The 20,764-nt window shown below is 38.6% G+C and overlaps 2 protein-coding genes across 3 annotated transcripts; one reads left to right on the top strand and one right to left on the bottom strand.

The window, feature by feature from the left end:
• Positions 1-1,630: 1,630 nt before the first annotated feature.
• On the bottom strand, positions 1,631-10,472 carry LOC131324407 (conserved oligomeric Golgi complex subunit 1). Its single transcript, XM_058356363.1, has 6 exons — positions 8,060-10,472; positions 6,565-6,759; positions 5,575-5,855; positions 4,384-4,563; positions 3,740-3,917; positions 1,631-2,324 (listed from the first exon to the last, which is right to left on the bottom strand). Exons 1-6 carry the CDS (start codon positions 10,259-10,261, stop codon positions 2,163-2,165), a joined length of 3,198 nt encoding a protein of 1,065 aa, XP_058212346.1. The 5' UTR covers positions 10,262-10,472; the 3' UTR covers positions 1,631-2,162.
• Positions 10,473-13,889: 3,417 nt separating this feature from the next.
• LOC131324406 (uncharacterized) lies at positions 13,890-20,017 on the top strand. 2 transcript variants are annotated; one of them, XM_058356361.1, is made up of 6 exons: positions 13,901-14,067; positions 14,203-14,253; positions 14,953-15,004; positions 16,663-16,721; positions 18,356-18,401; positions 19,555-20,017. In XM_058356361.1, the coding sequence occupies exons 1-6, from the start codon at positions 13,999-14,001 to the stop codon at positions 19,683-19,685; spliced, it is 408 nt and encodes a 135-aa protein (XP_058212344.1). In that variant the 5' UTR covers positions 13,901-13,998; the 3' UTR covers positions 19,686-20,017. The 2 variants fall into 2 exon arrangements, with proteins under 2 accessions (XP_058212345.1, XP_058212344.1); XM_058356362.1 differs by lacking the exon at positions 16,663-16,721 and having other exon boundaries at positions 13,890-14,067.
• Positions 20,018-20,764: the final 747 nt, after the last annotated feature.

Here is a 20,764-nt window from a genome sequence, read left to right as displayed (position 1 = left end):
AACTTGCTCTTTCGAGGGCAAAACCATAACTTTATGGGCTTTTATCTTTTGGGGCTTGAAGACTCGAGTCCCTCTTGGTGGACTGGGCCTAAAGTATTCGACCATTTTCGACAGTCGAAAATAAAAACCCATAAGCCTCATTTGTAGACATTGTAACTCCTGTAATTTAGTGCAGTAAATGAATCGAGCAGCTCGCGAGTGACCCTGAGGTCGATCCCCTTGGTGAACCCAATAAGCCTCGTTTCTAGACATTGTAACTACTGTAATTTAGGGATGTAAACGAATCGAGTAGCTCGCGAGCTTAGCTCGACTCGTTTAGTAAACGAACCGAGCTCGATAAAAGATTGGCTCGTTAAGAGAGGCTTAGCTCGATTAAACAGGCTCGTTTCGTTTACTAAATGACTAAAGCTCGGCTCGTTAAGGGCTCAACTTGTTAGGGCTCAAGTTTAAATTTTTTGCTCGTTTAGTAAACGAGCTGAGCTCGAGCTCAACAAAGCTCAGCTCGACTCATTTACAGCCCTACTGTAATTACTTTGCTGGGGACCCAAGCCCCAAGCTATTGTTCACCGTCGATCTCTCTCGGCCGAACTATGGGAGAAATTTTGATGGGTTGATTTTTCATGATTAAATTCACTAATTTGAGTTTATATGGAATGATTGTGATAAGTTGAAAATTTCGAGATATTGTTGCTATAATATCATCCAATAACACGCAATATTATTGTTGTAGAATATCATTCATCATAATTTAGTGTGCTCAAAATAAAGATTGTTGACATTAGTATTTTTTATTGAAAATTTATAAACTTTTAATGAATATCTAAAAAACTATGAAATTATACTCTGGAAAAAAAATACAAATCGAAATTAAAAAAAGGGCCTGATTTATAAACTATGAAAATTATACTCTGGAAAAAAAGGTTCGGTGAATGTCCTGTTTTTTACCGGATCGGAGAGGGAATTAATTGAGGTGTCCGTAAGCTGATCTAAGCATCTTTTATCGTGCGGAATGAAGAAATGAGGAAAATTTGAAGGAATAAAAAAAAAAAAGGCAAAAAAAATGGGAAAGGAGCGAGGCCCCACACACTTGGATGCCACGTATATTTCATGGAGAAATTCATGTTTTCATTTCCTCTTGCGCACCATTTCTGTCTCTCTTTTGTCATGGAATATATTTTTTGGTATTTATAAACAATTCATCCCAACTTGGAGGATCTAAAGCACAAACCACAAGATCGTCAATAACCATATACGTTTTTTTCAAAGAAAATGTGTTTCAAAAAGATATTGATCGATATCCAATTAACATGATTTTGATAGCGATTAAAGTTTGCGATGAACTCTACAAAGTGAATGATTTAGATAATCAAATTGCACCCAAAATAGGCCCAAAAAATGGCCAACTGAATGGAATTGGGTTGCCCCAACTGCTGACAACAAGCCATCTCCTTCGAGGAAACAGCCGTCACCTGACTCACCTTTGTTACGAAAAAGAATATCAGCAAAGTCGACCAGAAATAGTAATTTTCACAAAGAAATACTACCAATACAAGTCCTCAATTTTTAGTCGTTTGCACGACGATTTGAAAAAGAAACAGAAACAATTAAACTTGATAAATTACTCAAAATATTCACAAATTCTTCCAATTTTATCGAACACAAACAAAATGTATTCATCAGTGCAATGAAAATATAACCATGAATTCGGAGTTTCGCAACACAAATCGATAGTCCATTTCTACCAGAATAGCGCTCATCGCATCCCATGGAATACACATCTGCTTTGTCTCAATTACACAGAAGGTAGAACTATAAAAAAATGAAAAAATACAAATGATCTGCGATTCTGCATTAGTCCCCCGCAAAATACAGACCAACAGCCAGACTCCCTTAACCTATTATGCCTCTGTCAGTTCGGTTTACATTCGTTCGTTGTTTTAATCTACAGCGTATCTTCAAAAAAGAAAACTAAGAGAATTACCCTAGTGCTGCAAAAAACCAATTATTTTTTCCACCTCTCCGAATTCACCCCTAAGTACATAAAACAAGGTATACATGTTTCCTCGCTTACTATAAACAGTGTGATCCCATCTCCAAACTTCTCCGAGCTCGTTTTCACTGATCCACAAAGATGCATAATATCTTTGAATAAAAATCTTAAATCACGAGTCTGATCTGGAAGCTGTGAAGGACGAAAGGAGACCAGCAGCTTGGACAGGTAGAATGTCACCGAATGTCGACATGGCAGCAGCTGATTTGTCCTTGAACCTGCCAACTTGCCCATCTGTTAGTATGGATCCCAGCTCCCCAAATCTGCTGCCAACCTGACCGTTACAAGGACATATTATGGGAAATCAGTGCCAAATTCCCGAATCATAATTCTGCTTGTCCAAAACTCAAAACATTTCCAATAATACACAGAAAAGATAAAATAGAATGGAATTTGAGCAAAAGAAAGCATGTATATTTCTAAAGTTTATCTTATTTTAGCCTATTTATCTTTCTTATCTTATAAGCATTTCCCTTCCTGGTTATTTCATTGGGCTATAATGGGGGATGGTGCCTCATTCTGATCTTGTTGGACGCATTACATTGGAATCCTGAAGCACCACCATGAATGCCACCGCGAGCCCACCCATGGGCGGTAAGGCACCACCCTGTTGTGCCAGCAGCCAATTCCGGCGTCAGCTTAGTTATCCTCCTCAAGCCACTTTCTTGATGGCTAGGCCTCGGCAGAGTTACCAGCACAAGCGCTTGTTATAAGCTAATCCCCAGACCCACATATTCCTCGTAAAGTGGATCCCGCTCAAATTGCTCCAAAGATGATAATTCTGAGTTTATTCACCAATTTCCTACAGACCACAACTGTGGCTTAAAAAATTTCCTCCAAGAACTGGAGGAATTCAACTTCAACCTAGACTTCCATGTATTTACACCGGTTTAGATGAATGAATTAGTACAGTAGACTGATTGATGGTTACAGCTCAAAGATCTGGGCAAGCAAATTAGTATGACATAAAATAAACACAATGTTTCTGGACCATGCTTCAAATTAGAAGCTTTAATCATCTTCCTGGGGATTACACCATCAAAGATACGGAGGTAGTTATAGACAACTTTGCAGTGATTCAATTGTTGGGCCATTTTCAGCCTTTCCCGACCAGTGATTTAGGCTCTGCAGTGCCAGTAGGTGTTTGAGATGGGGTTTTTCTGAAGTGGAGATGAAATGGCATAACATTAGATTGTCTGAATTAGATTAGCTTTTCCTTTTTAGATAAGTATTAGAGAAGCTTTCATCAATTATGTATTAACAGTAATAAAGATTTAAACATACACAACAGCACAACCAACTTCAATACTTTCCATCCACTGCTTTTCCCCATAAAACATACAAGTGAAACCCGACATAGAACCTTAAACGACATAATCGTTGCATCTCATTAGTGGTACGTGTCAAAGGGACTAGAAGGTACTCCCGGATGCATCATGCATGCACAAAGGATACATTGGAGACTGAAATGGGTGGAATATTACCCTGGATAATCCGAATGTACCCAAAGTTCGAACACACTATTACAACCCCTAATGAATAAGACTCTGGCTTAGGAGCATTTTTTATTTCAGCTGACATTAGCTCTACCCCGAACTGAAAGGGTCAACATGTGATACCATAAATGTGAAGTCTGAGAGACAAGAAAGCATCCCAGAGGACAAATGTGTAAAAGGATAGAAGCTTTACCTGCATGAAAGACTTCAAGAAAGGGGTAGCCACCCCAAAACTTGAGTCGTCATCAATATTAATGTTGTGAGAGAGGTCTTCATTTGCATAATTTTTCCAAGAGCTTCTTGAAGAAACATCATCCATAGAAGGTGAAGCAGAAGCTTTAGTTGTCCCTCTTGAAGACAATGCTGGAGCACTGGTAACCAATATGACAGTAAGAGATAAAGTGGGCAGTAATCCATGCATTCAGATTTAACGGACAACAGTGATACGTTATGCATGTATTCTCACGTAGGAAAAAATACGACTCACTTTGTTTGGTTTACATTTTAGAAAGTTATTTTTGATGTAATGAGTGTAATGAGTGGAGAGAGATAGAGAGAGAGATTTATTGAAAACTGTGCAGAAAGTAAAAAGTTACTCTCAAAAATGGAAACCAAGCGGAGTGGATGTAATTCTAAATTTCTATTTAATTAAAAATACAGCAAGATTTAGTCTGTCACTGAAAACAACATGAATACCCTCCAATGAAGATACAGGAAGAGATCCAATCACATAGAACATTTGACCACAGATAATTTATACAAAAAGCAAAACAAACAATGCAATTGACAACTGAGAAACAGAAGTGGAAAAATTGTCAGAAGGATAACAACATCAACCTGATGGGAAGGTATTTAAACCTAGGAACAGTGGAGCATCTCATAATATTTGATTCTGAGTTGGTGGGTAACTTTTGAACAGTATCTGTATACAGCCGATTAAGCTGGACAAAGAAGCCAAAGAGGACAGCATGCCGTAGGTACGACTGCCTTTCATTCTCCCATAGGTACGGCTCATACCTGAAATGTGAAGAAATAAATCAGAACGAATGATCCAATCAAGAAAAACATCCTTTCAATATAGAGTCTTACAAAGAGAACAATGTCAAACATAACCAAAGGCCCTACATTACATATGACACCCATCTGACGGTGCAATCAGCTTAACTTTTTTTCTCTCGAAAAGCAACTTAACAAGTGAACCAAATACATCAGAACCACCATAAAAGGTCTTAACAACAGAATTTTATCTTTGAAACAACTCACAGTTGGCACTTATCGTCCAGAAAAAAAGATGGGAGGCCACATGGTTCAAGAAATGATTGAACGGCTTTAAAAGCTGTGAGATGTTCTTGGTAAGCATTCAAAGACACTCTGGCTCTTTAAAAGCCAAACAAAAACCTTTATTTTTTGGACATAATGCACATATCTCATCACAGCAAAAATTTCTTTCATTTACAACTCAAAGATTGTATGGGTAAGTGAAAAACATGAAATTCCCTCTTCTCTACAAGGATCAACAAGTGCATGATCTTGAAGATCAGTTCATCAATCATGTTTATGTGTGGTGCAAAGACCACAATGTTTTGCATGTCATTATAAAAGCCAGAAACGAGAACATGGTAATCATGCACATGCAGGTACAAACACTGATAACAGAAAACTGATATAAAGCCTATGAAAGACTGCAGTAAGAGTTAAAAATTATTGTCAAAAGTACACCACAACAAAGGTCATGACTCAGAGACAGACCCCTTTCTGAAGTCAGACGTGTTAGGTTTTGACATTTACCGCCACCTATGTTGTCTGGCCAAAACATCCAACTTTTACCCAACCAAGCATCAGAGAGCATACGTGGTATCTAACTTAAACCAAAAAGTCGGAGCCAAAAGATGCCCTTGTTGGCCCCAAACCTTTAGTGATAATACTGTGATGTCTAAAGATCACCTAAATGTTTGACAAGATAACAGATCGTCTATGAAGTGATAAAACTGGAAAATAACATCATAAGACAAAGCAAGAAAAACTTACGTGAGCCAATCGATGGGATCCAACTTCTGTGAAAGCCGATTTACCAAGCCATCAACCTGCTCTCTGATGGCTGACTTGGTCTGGTTTACATCCTGCTTCCGTCTGAAAGAAACCTTGGACTTAGCATTTTTTGATAGCTCCTCAATTGAACTCGAATCACCTCCCGATAGAACATCAGCCACAAATCTTAAGTCCAATAGAACTTGCAAGACACCTTTATCTGACATTTGAGAATCACGAGCCTCTGCAGTAGAAAGGAAGTCCGCATATATACCAATGACCTAGATGAACAAAACAAAATACACAAACAAGAAAAATCATGACTGGTATAAATCCACACAACCATGCAAACAATATACTAATACTTCCGATATCTTGATTTATGCTATTGGGAAAACCATGCACACACAGTTTTGCTGCAATAAAATGCCTGTCACTCTCTTTAACTAAGACCCTCATGATGATGCATAGTTACCAGACAGAACATAGTAAGCCTGAAAGGAAAGGAAAGAAGGAAAGAAGAAAATTGAACAAAAAGAAAGACGAAAGAGGGAGAAGAAGATGAGGGCAGAATAAAGAGGAGGAATCCTTCCAAGAGACAAGGGTACTAAAAATTGACATTCCAAATTTGATCGTTCATTACGGGACAAGGATTCTCTGTTACAAGTTACAAATAACAATAAATATGATACAAAAGAAAATTAAGGAACTTCGAACCCTAAGTGAACAGAAGGGTACGTTTGGTACAAGGTAATGGGCTGGTTTAGGGTGCCCAACTGCCCATTCTAGCTTCTCAATTATTTCCATACTTCGGTACAATAAAGGGACTACTGAATGCCCATTCCATTGGAAACCGCTTCCCACAACTTGCCTACGATGCGACTCTTTCTGTTAGAATATTGATATAGCTTCTCATGGGACCATGATACTAAAGATATGTTCCTCTATTGATGGGGTAAATTAAAATAATATACAGACAACTTATTATACCTTTTCCAGTAGATTCAATGCAAATTTTTGCAGAATTTGCTTATCAAGTACATGACCTCCAACTCGATGAATTTCTTCACATGCTCGGAAGAGGAATGAAGTAATGTAAAGAGAAGGCAAGGCCGGGAGTGATATTTTCATCTCTGACTGGCTTTCATCAGACTGTTCTTGCTTGACTACAGTGTCTTCCCAGCCCTGATAATGCTCAAAATATGAGTACGTTAATTTAAAAAGAAACAAAGTTTTAGTAGCTCAGTCGGCAAAACAAAACAATTCATATAGACTTACTATTCCATTATTATGTGTACAAAATTATACTATCCAAGAGGAGGAATTTAGCGAATGGCAGGTTCCACTAGCAGCTATGTAGCCTATGTTGTGCTACAGTTAATGACACAACTGTGGCTAATTTGTGAAGCAAGGACTAAGGATCATACAGGTTGCGTTTTAATGGGTTAGAGCAGCTGTGTGTCCCGATTTACAACTTCTTTAACATAATACTCATCATACAAGTAAACTTCAATGGTCTGATGGCTGATTGATTTGTTGCTTACTCCTTAGTCCTTTCTAAAGATGAATCCAAATTAAAACAGATTCAAGATTTCACAAATTCTTGGATGCAACTTCAGAGTAGCAAATCATCAATATAATTAAGCACAACACATATGCGGACACTAGTTTTTTGATAAGTAATGGCGGACAATAACTAGGAGCTTTATAAAATACAGGGGGACAATTAAGAAGAGCATACGAAAAAGGACAAGGAGGACACAGGCATGCCTTGGGCATCATGAATGGAGTATACTTGTTTAGAGCTTTAGATTAATAATGTCTTTCACACATTAATATGCTAACTCACAAACATATACGTGTTTCTTTAGTTTTAGATTTGGTTGTTAAGATTAGAGTTTTTTTTGGTGATTTGAGTCCTACAAACTTCTTTTGGGGTACCTGGTAAGGCAGAACCCATTCGTAACAACCCTATCCGTGAAAACTCAATCATGGGACTGCCTTCATTGGGTTCCATCTCTGAATGTATTGTCTTTCCTAGTATATTATTGTCTTTCTATTTTCTAGACTTAGTTTTTGTGCCGCCTCTCTTGAGAGTAGGATAGATTTTTGTGCTATTTAGGTCTTCGTTATGTTCTCTATTTAACCTTGTATTAGCATTGTATTTAGGTGACTTAATTCAGTAATACAGATTCGTTTCTTATCTCATATGTTCTATTTTAAAGACAGAATACGTTCACACCATCGGTGCCTCATATATCTAAGTAGAAATCCTTAAAGATGTTTCATTCCACATGCATGAATGGTCTAAAGCAAGAATTAAAATACCATATGAAAGTATGTAACAATGGTGTTCGTTCAACAAAGTTGTAGCACCTGAATTATCCAAGCCAGCAGTAGACAAGCTCCATCAAGAGAAAAAAATAAAGAGCTTTTTATGACGCAAAAAAACAGGCATGGTGTTTCTAGGGAAGATGCCACTTACTCTCATGATACTTGTTGTTGATAACCCATCATCTTGCCTTAGATCGTGAGAGAGAATTTCTGAAAGTTCATCAGAAACCCATGATATCCACAAGTTGTGAGCTCTAATGGTAAGATCTCTTGCCATGTTAATGAGTTCCACAAGTTGTGGGCTTGAATTATCATCCACTCCAAACAAAGCCGTGTTAGCCAGAGAGGTTTGCCTTTTAGAAGAGTCAAACTTTTTCTTACCAGAGCTACCAGACCTAGGAGAATCAACCATAACACTATAATGCCTAACAAAGGAATCGGACTTCCCAGAAACAGCATCCGTGGTTTCATTCACCCACAACCTTGGTGAACCAAGTATCACCGGAATGTGCCTTGAGTGTTTCTGAAATGCAAAAAGGACGCGCCCAATAAATAGAGCTCTATCAACAATTGTAGCTGGTAATAACACAGACTGACCATCCCTCTTGCTGTTTCCTAGGGCAGCAGACAAGTGTTCAATCTCCTTCTTGAGTTCCATCAATATGGCAGAAATGCTCCTATAACACTTATTCTGGAGATATGGCCCTAGATCCTTTAACCTCAAAGCTGCCTTTGGAGACTCTAGGAAGCTCAAGAGATCCTCAAGAACACTCTCGCAGCAGCTGTCAATTGCATCCCTAATCCGGCTGACTTCAGCACCAAAGTAGGTATTAAGACAGCTACTTAAATCGTTCTCCCCGGGGAGTGCTCTGGAACCAGTGAAGGGGGCAGCCTTCTTATTGTTTGATTCCATGAACCAAACCCCGCCTCCCAAATAAGATCTGTTCAAGTAGGCCTGGAAACCACCCCCGTCACCCGGAGCTTCTGCAATGGCATGAATTGATTCCGTCACCTTAACAACTCTGGTCAAATAGTCATATCCTGTATCTACGATAGCTTTCATCCTCTGAACAAAAGCATCTTCAAATATCTCGTCCCACAGATCGGCATCATCTCCCAAAACAAGCTCACGAATCCTGTTCCACGGCAATTCAATTTCAGAACCAAACACACTCTTTAGCCACTCCAAACTACCCTCCAACACTTGCTTACTGTCCATAGTCTCCCTAATCAACTTCTCGGCAGAAGCAAGCTCCCGACCACTCCCAATCGAATCAATCAAGTACCTCCCATTAACCTTGTTAACAATCTCTTTCCCACAATTCTTCAACCAATCAGAGCACGTTGCAGCAACGAAATCCCGGTCAAGCATCACCATTACCGATTCCAACTTATCCCTAAATGATTTCCACGACCTAACTTCCTCGTCGGGATTTGGTATACTCCCAAACAGTTGAGAAGCAGGAGGTGTAGCCAGTATGACTTTATAAAACAAGGGCATGTCATTCAATACTTGCAAGAACAACTCCCCTACTTGCCCTATACTAACCTGAATAATCCTCAGAACCTCACAGAACGCAGAGATCGCATCGCAAGTCACTAACTTCTGACAAATACACGACCTTCGCGAATCAAGAAACAACGCTAGAACCTGCTTTGGTTCGAGCTCATCGATTATGGCGACGGCAGCGAGCGCGTCGGTGTACGCAGCGATCCCGAGGCCGGGGGTTTGATCCAGCAACCTCTCCTTGCTCCTCTGGGAGATCTGGCCCTTGAAGCTCTCCACAATCTGCCATTGGTGCTGAAGCAAAGGGAAATTCGACAATATATTCTTGTTCTTATTATCATTGCTGTTATTATTATTATTGACGAGGGTGTAGTGAACTAGCCTAGCACGAATGTACCTAGACGCGGCCTCGACGAACATAGACTCGTCGAGGCACCCCCAGATGATCTCCGGCGTCTCGACGAGGTACTTGACGCGGCACGCGATGCCGTAGGTTCGGGCGCGGTTAGGGTTAGGGTTTGAGGATAGCTGCGGAGTGGTGGACGATGAGAGGGAACGGAGGATGCTGTCGTGGATGGAGGAGATGTTGCGGGAGATGGACTCGCACGAGGATTTCATGAGGACGATGGAGTCGGCTGAGTCGATCAGATCGCGGTAGCGGGTGCCGACGAGCTGGCGGAGCTCCTCGCTCTTGTCCTTGATCTGTTTTCTGGTGGTGGACTCGACGGTCCGGATCTCGGATATCGGTTTCGTGCGGAACAAGGACTCGGCCGCGTCGGGCCCTCCGCCGCCGCTGAAGCGGCGGTGGTCGGCGGGGGAGGGCGGTGACGGTGAGACCTGCGGCATTGTGTGCGGTTTGATGTGGTGTAGGAATTACGTCGTGTGGATGTGGAAATGTGTGTATTGTAGGGGAGGAGAGAGAGAAGGAGGAGGAGAGCGATGGAGATCTGGTGTTTTGATCTCTCTCTCTACTTCTTCATCTTCTCCCTTGGTCGTCGTCTTCAAGTGAAGGTAACTTCTGTCTGATACTAGTAACTATTTTTTCCCGGCATGGAGATCTATAATACGATCCTATCAGAGAATTTTTTGTCGTTTGAAATTCTGAAAAGAGCGAATTAGCCCGTTTAAACTAACAAAAAAAAAAAAAGAAATGATTTTGGTTTTTTTTTTTTTAAGGTTACTTTCCTGCAAGTATATTTTTGGTGCAAAAATATATTTACAAAGGAGCGGCGTTAACAAAAAAGAGAGTGACAAAATCAACAGCAAAAAAAAAAACTAAAGTTTTAACGCATTTTTATCACAAAAAAAGTTGTTAACAAAAATTGTCTTTACTACAGTAACTCTACTCACAAAACTATCAACAACTCATCCACTATTGGAAACAATTTGACATTTCTCAACAACTTATTCCCTATCAGAAACAACTAACAACTCCTCGGTCAGAAATAAAAATCTACAAATTTTCCACTTCCAAAAACACCCCCTTTTAGGATATCCAGGACTCCAAAATTTCAAAGTAATCAATTTCATACCGGCAAACATAGTTTTTTTTTTTCAATACCGTACGTGTTGGTACCGGTATGTATCTCGGTATCGTTCCAAAATGATTGCAACATCTCTATTATAAAACAGAAGGGTGTGGAGACAAGTTGTTGCAACGGCTCAGATTTGCCTGATCCAAGGGTTGACGTGTGTGTTTCAACTCTCTTAAGAAAGTGCCCACAATCTTTCAAATATTTCACAAAAATGTCATATCTTCTTTTTACCCAACAGCTTCTCTCGATTGGGCCCCCCCCCCCCCCCGCCTCTCTCTCCTGTCATCTTTCGAATTCCTATCGAGATCTACAAATTCCGTCAGAAACTAAGCCAAGAAACATTTTTTCGACTTTCAAAAAAAAGAAGAAACATTCCTTTGGAATTTTTAATTTATTCCGGCGAGCTGGTTGAAGAAAGCTGCGTAAAAGTTGGGTTAAGAAAGTTCCGTGAAAGCAAAGGTAATTGGTCTAACAAAGAAACCATTTTTTGAAAGCTGTGTGAAACATTCTTTTGGGATTTTTTTGAGAGTTTTTGGTGTCTGTTTCTTTTCAGGGTGCAAGTAGTATTTAAATTTCAATCTAGCTGCTGTTCGGATGGAATTTGTGTCTGTTCCGAATATTCAAGAAATTTGGGTGATTTTTTTGGTGTGGGTGGGTGTGTGTGTTATTAAATGTTACACATAATCGAGTTTTGTTATTTTGACTTCTCTTGACGTTTCGTTTTGAATAATAGTTTAGTAGTGTAGTCTACGAGCTAGGTCCATATGTTTTAAGACCCTTCTTTTTCTTTTTCTTCCTTCATTTTTTTGTTATCATGGGGTAATGTCGTAGGCACAAGCAAGCACTATTCATCCGGTGATCGCTTACACTGAAAATATTTCAACCAAAGCCTGAAGCTTTTTTCGATAGCCTGTTTTTTTCTTGCGGTCCGAACTAATTTTTTTTACTCCTTATATGGTTAGTTTATGGTGTTTGATAACTATTAGTGATTGAAGTTACATTGAGATTTTTGATTTCTGGATTCTAATATGTTCTTTCATTTCTGCAAATGGGTTTAATGTACGTGGTGGGGGATCCATTATAGTGCTATTTTAACTTTTTTACTTAGTATTTATTGAGATTTCATAAGCAAATTGATAGTTCTTTATAGCTAGCTTAAAAGTTTAGTTGGAAGAGTGTCATACGCACGGGTTATTTTCTTTCGAGCCACTATGAAAATGATCACATATTACACATTAATGAATTGATTTATTAGTGTTTGAGCCACTAACTAGCAAGTGCCATAGGTACGGACAATTCCAACCGAGGTGCGTAGTGCCGTAGGCACGGGTAAACACTAGTATATAGTATATATCAGTCCGTTTCCCGTAAGGACCGCCTCATTTTAATAAAATGCGGACCTCCCTTTTCCGATTGAATTTCGATGATCCGAGCCGCTCAATGTGTTCAGAACGTGATTTTAAGGGTACCCGAGAGAAATTAGCAAAAAAAATGACCGGAAAGGGCTTTATCCGAGCAGTTTTTGTTTATTTTTTATCGAACGGTTCAAACAAAAATTGCTCGGATGAAGCCCTTCCCGGTCAGTTTTTTTGCCGATTTCTCGCGAGTACTCTTAAAATCACGTTCTGAACACATTGAGCGACTCAGATCATCGAAATTCGATTGGAAAATGAGAGAAATGAGGAGGTCCATATTTTAACTAAAATAAGAACTCCCTCATTTGAGACTGGCTATGGTATATATTTTTAATATATTTACAAAACAAACTCAAAGCAAAGAAATACTGTAAAATACTCATTCTACCACTTTGATATACTTTTATACAACAACAACAACAACACATAACATAACCCATCTAGTCCCCAATTATTGGGGTATAGGCGGGGATGATTAGAGACAGACTTAACTTTTGGTAATATATGCACAAAGTGGCTGCTCTCAGAATATTACTAAAATAGTGGCCTCCTTAGAGCATCCGCAATGGGAATAATCAAAATCGATAATCAAAATGTGCTACGTCAGCATTTGATTATCCATTTAGTTCATAATCAAACCTAACAAACTTGATCTCTACATTGGTTATTTTTGTATCCCTATAAAAAAAAATCTCCACAATACGCAATGCATCTATGTTCAATTGCAAACGAGTTCCAATCACGCACCCGAACACACCAAATTATTCGTCTCGATGAGACGATTCTAATGTGAGATGTTTTTTAATTTTTTAGTTTTAAATTTGGTTATTGGGTTTGGTTATTGGTAAAAGTTGTTAAGTTTGATTATTCAAATGTCAAAATTTGATGAGTTGCTAAGTTTGGTTATTATAATGTGAGCACTTTTTTGAGTAAACATTGTTAACTTTAGCAACTTTTTAGTTTTGATTATTACATTGTGGATGCTCTTAAACCTCCAAGAACCGAGTAACTACAAAGATGATTAATATATTATGGATTTATTTTAAAATTCAAGCATTTTTTAAACAAAATTAATAATACATTTTTTTTTTGTACCAGGTGAGATTCCATTACATGTCAGTATGCGGATATCAGAACACATGTAACTTTATGTTCGATACATTGGTATGGAATTCACAACATTGCGGTCCATTTTATTATCCAGTAGTTCGAGAGTACCGTCATGTGGTAGTTTTGATCACTTTAGAACAATATATTTATGTGAAGATCATGCACTTGTAAACTTGAACATGACTTGTAGACTTGAGATCATGTTCAGTTTAAGACTTAAAGAAGTTTTAGAAGTAATGAGTAGAGATAAATAGATAAAATAAAAATAATAATTAAAAAAAATTTATTAAAAATTGAGCGCAGAAAAAAGATTGAAGTCTAAAGATCCAAGACAAACATGGTCTACGAGAATGTATGATTTGTGAAGTGATCTGGAGTACCGTACTCCGGGACTACTGAATAATTGCACCTTTCATACGTATTGAAACGACTCCTCCTTTCCGTTTTCCTCTGATTCTCGAGGGGTTTTATTGGCGCCAGGCGCTCTCTCTCTCTCCTCTTCCTGTCAACTGAACTGGCGGTGATGGGGGATCCAAACCCTAGAAGAAGTTTGAGATGTCTGCACTGCGCAGGTCCTCTCTCAAAGGAGATGGTGATTCCTACTAACCCTAACCTTTGTTTTTCTCTTCATCTACGCACTAGTTCATATCCTTTCTTTCATTTGATTTGTAAAATTTAGCTGCATACTCTTGTTGTAAGTTCCCGTTGTTTTGTTAAAATCTTGCAGGAAACGAGCGATTGGAATGTTCCTCCGCTCATCAGGGATAGCTTTTGTATGGTAATTATTACTCTCTTACATACTTGTTCGTATTGCGAAGTTTCCCAGATTTTGATTTCTGTTGCGATTGGACTGTTCCTCCACGTTCGTTCCAATTGCATTCGTATGTATAGTTGTTTGTTTGTTGGTCGTCATGAAAACTGAGCAATTAGAATGTGCACTCCTTAAATGTGATTGATTAAAACAGTGGGGGTTCAATCCTTTAAATGTGACCTGCTCCTTAAAAATGTATCTCTTTCTAGGTCTTAACCTATCACCATTAAGGGTAATGTTGGGTGAACCAACTATTTGCTGTGGCGGATGCAAGATTTGTGTCTATTGTCTAGCAGGGCCCGAATCACTGTGTGTTTTCATATTGATAATAAAGAATATACTTTATAAGTATATATTGCTACTCACGAGTCCGAAGAAGAGACGATATTATGTGTATGTGTGCAGACACCGTTTAATTTTATATGTGCAACCTACAAAATTATTGACAACTTGAAATTTTGGGGATTTCTACCCCACATACATATAGTAATTTTAGAACTTTTCCTAATTAACCTAAAAATTAGTATAATATGCGAGAGTATTTAGAGTTGTGCAGGGCCTGTGTCCCCCCTTGGGACCACCCCTGACTATTTGTTACCTTCTGTTTTTGCCTCAATTTTACTTTCTTCTACCTTCTGTTATGTGTTCATTATTATTTCCATGTAGATTGGGACTGCCGTTGGTGGCACAACAAGTGCGTTCTATGGCTTCAACCATGGTATGCCAACGTCTCTTTTTTTGCACCACTCAGTTCCTCAGCTTGTTCATTAACCTTGAAATCTTAGTTCATTCTTCCAGGCTTGATAATCCGATTAGTTCATGATTGTGCTTGTGTTACATGGCTTCTAACCGAGTTTCTTGTGTTAATAAATATGTTAGTTGATACATGTGTTATTTTCATCATACGGTTATACTTCAGTTTCATTTTAATGATCCCATGGGTTCAAGTCTTCAAGATGGTTTCTTTTGATAAAAGGGTGAAAGTTTAAATACTAGTAAAAGATCAACCCATACACAGATTATTTTGTAACGAGTGTGGAAGTAGCAAATAGTTTCCTATCAAAGTAGCGGCTGTATTTTTGTGTTTGATGATCTGGCTTCTTCAATAATCTATTCATCATTGCAATACTACTTAAGGTGAAAACTCTTAACTTTTTCAGCAACAAAGACACATTCTCTAAGCTTGCACAGTTGTTTTTATAATTTTATATTGTTGTCATTGCGATCAGAATGAATTGGCACCAAAGCATTTCCTTTGGTTACAACACGGTGGTAGGAAAGACCGGAAAGACCGGAATCGTTTAGTTATGGTATTTTAGTGTCGTATTATACACGAAAGGATACATTTCGCTATATCTGAACTACATTCAACTTTGATACCTCATTAAACAGCTGGTTTCTAACTGTATAATTCATGTTAAGTTGTTATTGCCAGGCTATTATAGGTGGCTAAGTTTAACTTCCTTTGTTTTGAGATTTTTCCTTATTATTTCGCATTCGAAGCTCTTGATATTTGTACGTCTCTTCATCTTAGATCCTCTTTTCCCTTTACGTTTCACAACCGTCATATATTATCAATACTGATTCAAGTGACTGATTCATCCTCTTTGTCCTTTACCACTACATATTTTTATGCTAAGCGGTTGGAGCTTCCGTCAAAGTACTGCTGAAATGGATAACTGATCAATGAACTTTTGGTATTACCATGCTAATATGCCATACTCATATGTTTGGTGATACATTAATCTAATACCCAATCTAGATATTTGAACAAAGCTTACATTTATGAATGTTTGTAAGAAACTCTGGAAAACCTCTTATGCAATTAATCCTTCTCTTTTCTCTCTTAAATTAATTTTGTTAGGGAAAAAGGGTGCGCTGAATTAATAAACAATAATTGACACCTGAGTCAAGTAGCTAAGCAGATAGGCTAGCTATCTAAGTTAAGAGGAAAGAGGGAGTCATTTTACGCACCCAGTCCTGTCTTTAGGAAGGAACACTGGCAAGGAAAGCACTTGGAACAGGCCACTTTAGCTTTAGTAAGAAATCCCTGTGAGATTGATTTCAGTAGTGGGTCCATAATTTTCTGATAAGTAATTAGTTACAGACTTGTACTTTTGTTGTGTTGTAATGTGACGTTTATGTAATAAGATCAAGATTCCTGGTCCACCGTTGATGCTAGGGAACATGGTCGTCTTTTTTTGATTACATAACAGTGCATTATAGAAATTACTTTGCTGAGGATACGATGTATTGATTTCCATTAACATCCAGGGTGAAAATTATGACAGAGTAAATATACTGATTCATCAATTTTATATTGTATTTGTCCTTTATTGCCTTATGTTATTTGATTTTATCGTACTTTCTGTCCAGTGATGCCAGTGGTTCGGAGGTGGGTTAAAGGACCTATGTGGTTGCATTTCCTCGTTGGTGTAAGTGTTAATATGAATGATTCCCTTTGCTTCTTTTCCCCTAATTTTCCTTTCCGTTTGATTCAATGAGTAATCATGGAATAAGGACAGGTGTGAAGAGAATATATGGTTTATTCTACCTTAAGAAAGTTATTTTTATTGACTCTCAAAATAAAAAGTAGGATTTATAATGTTACAATTGGTTTATGGTACATCTGTAATCCTTCTTAGGAAAGACCACCGTGCATGCTTGTCAACATGTGGTGGACACACTATAAACAAGTGCCAACATGTGGTAGAAATGCTAGGGGTACAGCAGCCCAAGTACAGCAAAATTTTTGGTTCCCCTCAGAAATAATTTCTCCAAAATTTTTGACTGTTTCGTCATCCGTGTTTTTTCGTCTTTAGTGATTTTTTGTCAAATTTTTTACTTATTTTATACTTTTTGGATGTACATAGACTACCTCTATTCAAAAAGTAAAAGAATTTGTTAAAATGCTAAAAAAAATTTACTTACATGGAAAAATACGCGAACCTATAGAACTTTTTTTATCTCAAAAATAAATCTCAAAACTGCAAACCAAACTCAGTGAGCTATAATCATGTTCAATCTTTCTTGCTTCCTACATACTTCCATCCTTGCCTTTTGACAAACCCAAACATGCTTCAAACAGATGTCCATCCCCTAGATGCCCAATGAGAGACTTCTAGCACTACCTTGAAGGTGTTAAACGAGGCCAAAATTGATACCAGAATTCTTTTTCAGTGCAGCAAAGAACTCTATAAAAGATTGCAAAAATACAATAAATGTTCTCATTCAATGTGCAGACATAAGAAGTTCGATGCAAGGGTAGATCGAACGTGTAGCACATTTATTGAAATGTAGGAAGTGGTATATGGAGTTCATTTCTTCCCGGGTCTTATCTGCACTCCTTCTTTTATTTTAGTCTATTTTTCTAACAAAAACTTTTGACTTAAGATGAATAGATCGAGGTCTCCAAGTTTTGCATCTTGATATTCTGTGCTTTAGACACACCCCACCCAAGTCTTGGGCATTATTTGTGGCAGTCCGGATCTGGTCAGGACGTCCTGACCGGAGCTTAGGTCCGGACTTCTCCCACAGCCGTCGGATTGTGTTTTCGATGGTCCAGATGCACGCATAGTTTGTTCGCGCGAACAAACTATTTGTCGCGCAAACAAACTATCTGTGCATCTGGGAAAACACAATCCAACGGCTGAGATCATGGTCCGGACCTAAGCTCCGGTCAGGACGTCCTGACCAGATCCAGACTGTTATTTGTGGTCAACAATGATACATGTGCATGATTCCTCTTTCTATTTTTGTTACTCAAACCGTGGTCCTAGTCATTTAATTTTTCGGTTATGCTAAAAATCTCATGCTATTTGCTTTGAATGGCAATGCGTGGTAGAGGCATTTTTTTTTATAGGTGTGGTAGAGTCATTCTCCTGCCTTTGTTGGCATAAAGATCCACAGCCTTAATGGCTATATGCATAGCCCTCCCTGCCACATTCATGGGTTCTGTAATGTGAAAGAGGGGGCATTCGGTACAACCACAGTAGCTGTTGATTCAGAACTTTTTTCTATTTTTAATTTGTTGTTGGTGACTTTGTTGCCGCTGCTTTTCTTGGTGCAGGCTCCACCTGTGATGGTTTTCTCTTCAGCTTGTGCTGGGTTGGCAGGTTTGTGTTTTCTCTGCATAGTCTAATATTGACTTGTATATCCTTGTGGTTACATCTACTTCTTTTCCTATTTTTTGTCAAATACGCTACTTCCACTTTCCTAAAAAATAATTGGCTGGCTGAGCTCTCTTGAATAATAGTGGATTGACTCTGATTTGTCTCCTCTTTTGGGAAGTGAGGGGCGGAGAATGGAAGAGGTTCCTCTTTGCTTGTGTTGAGATAGAAAATTAATTGATCACCCCCATTTGCTGCATTTGTGTGTGGCTCTTGTGCATGTGCACCATCATATGCTTGTATTACTAGCTTTCTTCTTAATGTCATTTCCATTACCAAAATACACTGTGCATTATTATTGGTGCAGTAAGTCACATTAGGTTTTCTCTGGAAGGCAGGGACACTGTAATTTGGCAGCATGAATTGTTTCTGTGACAGACCAACTGGAATGTCTCTGTATAGTTTCCTCTCGACATTGCTTGGAGAAATGTTGGCGTTGAGACTACAATTTTCTGAGCTAGTGTTTATCCATTGGGAAAATTGAGAATTGACAGTTGCTTTATGAGAAATAAATTAGAAAAGGAATTGGCGAAGCTGTCTGCTGCAGCTTAGAAACGCATTTTGGACATAAGTTCTCGCAAGTAGTGGAATCTTGTTTGTGCCTAGTGATCTGAACTTTTTTTTGGACTTAAGTTCGTAATTAGTGGACAAAAGTTCTTGTTGTTGGTGACTTTGTCCCAATATGTGAAATGGACCACCATGCTACTTGCACATATGTTTTTGCTCATATCTTGCACATACATTTTTGTGGGGCCCATATCAGGTCCCACAAAATGATCCGAACCGCTCATCTTTTTTAAAATATTTTTTGGAGGGTTCCTATAAAAAATCAGCTCCAACGGATATCGGTAAGGGCTTTCTTAGAAATCGTAAAAACGATTTCTAAGAAAGCCCTTACCGATATCCGTTGGAGCTGATTTTTTATAGGAACCCTCCAAAAAATATTTTAAAAAAGATGAGCGGTTCGGATCATTTTGTGGGACCTGATATGGGCCCCACAAAAATGTATGTGCAAGATATGTGCAAAAACATGTATGAGAATCATTATTGGAAATGGACTAACCCTAGTTCGTCTGTGCATGGTATTGGAATTCTGCAGGTGGTGCAGTTCCAGCACTTGCCCAACTTGCATCTTCATCTTACCATGCAGCTTTCTCATCTCCATCATTGCCATCTCCATCCTCACAGGACGATCAGATTCACAAATCACGAACGTCCTCTACTCTATAATATCCCTTCTATAAGCACAAGAGAGAGCACTTTTGGTGACGCCCTTCAGGCAATGGAGCCATCCTCTTGTTCGCTTTTGTGAATGGCTTCCTCGCCTTACACCAGAAACGCCTGGCTTGGACCCATATGTCCCCTGTGGTCTTGCTTCAAGAATGGTTCTTATGTATGTAACAGAGCTAGGGATTCCTTTCCTATCATTTATACAGAAATATTCTTCCAGTTGAGAGCATTATCCTTTTTGGAGTAAAATCCTTTTGACATGCCTCTGTAATGTGATTTTGACACCGTAATAAGTTACAGTAAAGAGATGGGATATGTTTTCACCAAAAAAAGAAGAGATGGGATATGCCCCTTTTGGTTTAGAAGAGGCGCTATTGGTGTTAGACATTAATTGCGCAAGCGACACAGGGACCTGGTAAAGTACATAAATTTACTAGAATGCTTGACATAAACGCACAGAATGGATGCCGACTACCCTTTGGCGGGCTGATTTTGCTCTTTTTTACTTCTATATTGAAAAATGTTGCTTTTTTTTGCATCTTCTTAGAAAAGCAGTGACATATTCTCTGGACATCACCGATTGAAGAAAGCTTCCAACCATGGGGTTTGATCCGGGGGATCATCCCTTGAATGATATGCTCACTTTACGAGCAACTTCCAGTGGACAAAAAACAGGGGTGGGCAATAGAGAAGGGATTGATTTTAAAAGCAGCATTTTTCCAAATGCTATTCCAGGGACCGACCCTTTGAAGATGCCAATCAACCTTGTGACACCATAGTGGATAGTATTATAAATGGAGTGGAAAATTGTGGTGGTGAGAGGCTTCCATAGTCCTTCACTCTTCGCTTTGAATAGATTCCAGTGGGAGAAGTTTCTTTAGTGTTGTCCCCTGCCTCTTTTATGCTACTGTATTATTTTTGGGATCTTAATAAGGTGCCCTAATTGTAAGGGGTAATAGTATTATGTAGTAGTGAATTATACGCAGTTGTTTGTTGAAAAAGCAGAACATGACACAAGGACTGCCTAACTATTTCTACTATGTCTACCAACATTTACATGCTGCACTTAAATGTTGGGA

The sequence above is a fragment of the Rhododendron vialii genome, chromosome 4a, assembly GCF_030253575.1.
Source record: "Rhododendron vialii isolate Sample 1 chromosome 4a, ASM3025357v1".
Classification (NCBI taxonomy): domain Eukaryota; kingdom Viridiplantae; phylum Streptophyta; class Magnoliopsida; order Ericales; family Ericaceae; genus Rhododendron; species Rhododendron vialii.
This window is presented reverse-complemented; position numbering and strand designations above follow the sequence as displayed.

Coding starts and splice junctions, on each gene's coding strand:
- LOC131324407 (XM_058356363.1), bottom strand. CDS start 10,261: ATGCCGCAGGTCTCACCGTCACCGCCCTCCCCCGCCGACCACCGCCGC. Junction 3,918..4,383: donor TTTAAATACCTTCCCATCAG/GTTGATGTTGTT, acceptor ATTGGTTACCAG/TGCTCCAGCATTGTCTTCAA. Junction 2,325..3,739: donor TCTTGAAGTCTTTCATGCAG/GTAAAGCTTCTA, acceptor TGTAACGGTCAG/GTTGGCAGCAGATTTGGGGA.
- LOC131324406 (XM_058356361.1), top strand. CDS start 13,999: ATGGGGGATCCAAACCCTAGAAGAAGTTTGAGATGTCTGCACTGCGCA. Junction 14,068..14,202: donor GTCCTCTCTCAAAGGAGATG/GTGATTCCTACT, acceptor AAAATCTTGCAG/GAAACGAGCGATTGGAATGT. Junction 18,402..19,554: donor AGCTTGTGCTGGGTTGGCAG/GTTTGTGTTTTC, acceptor GGAATTCTGCAG/GTGGTGCAGTTCCAGCACTT.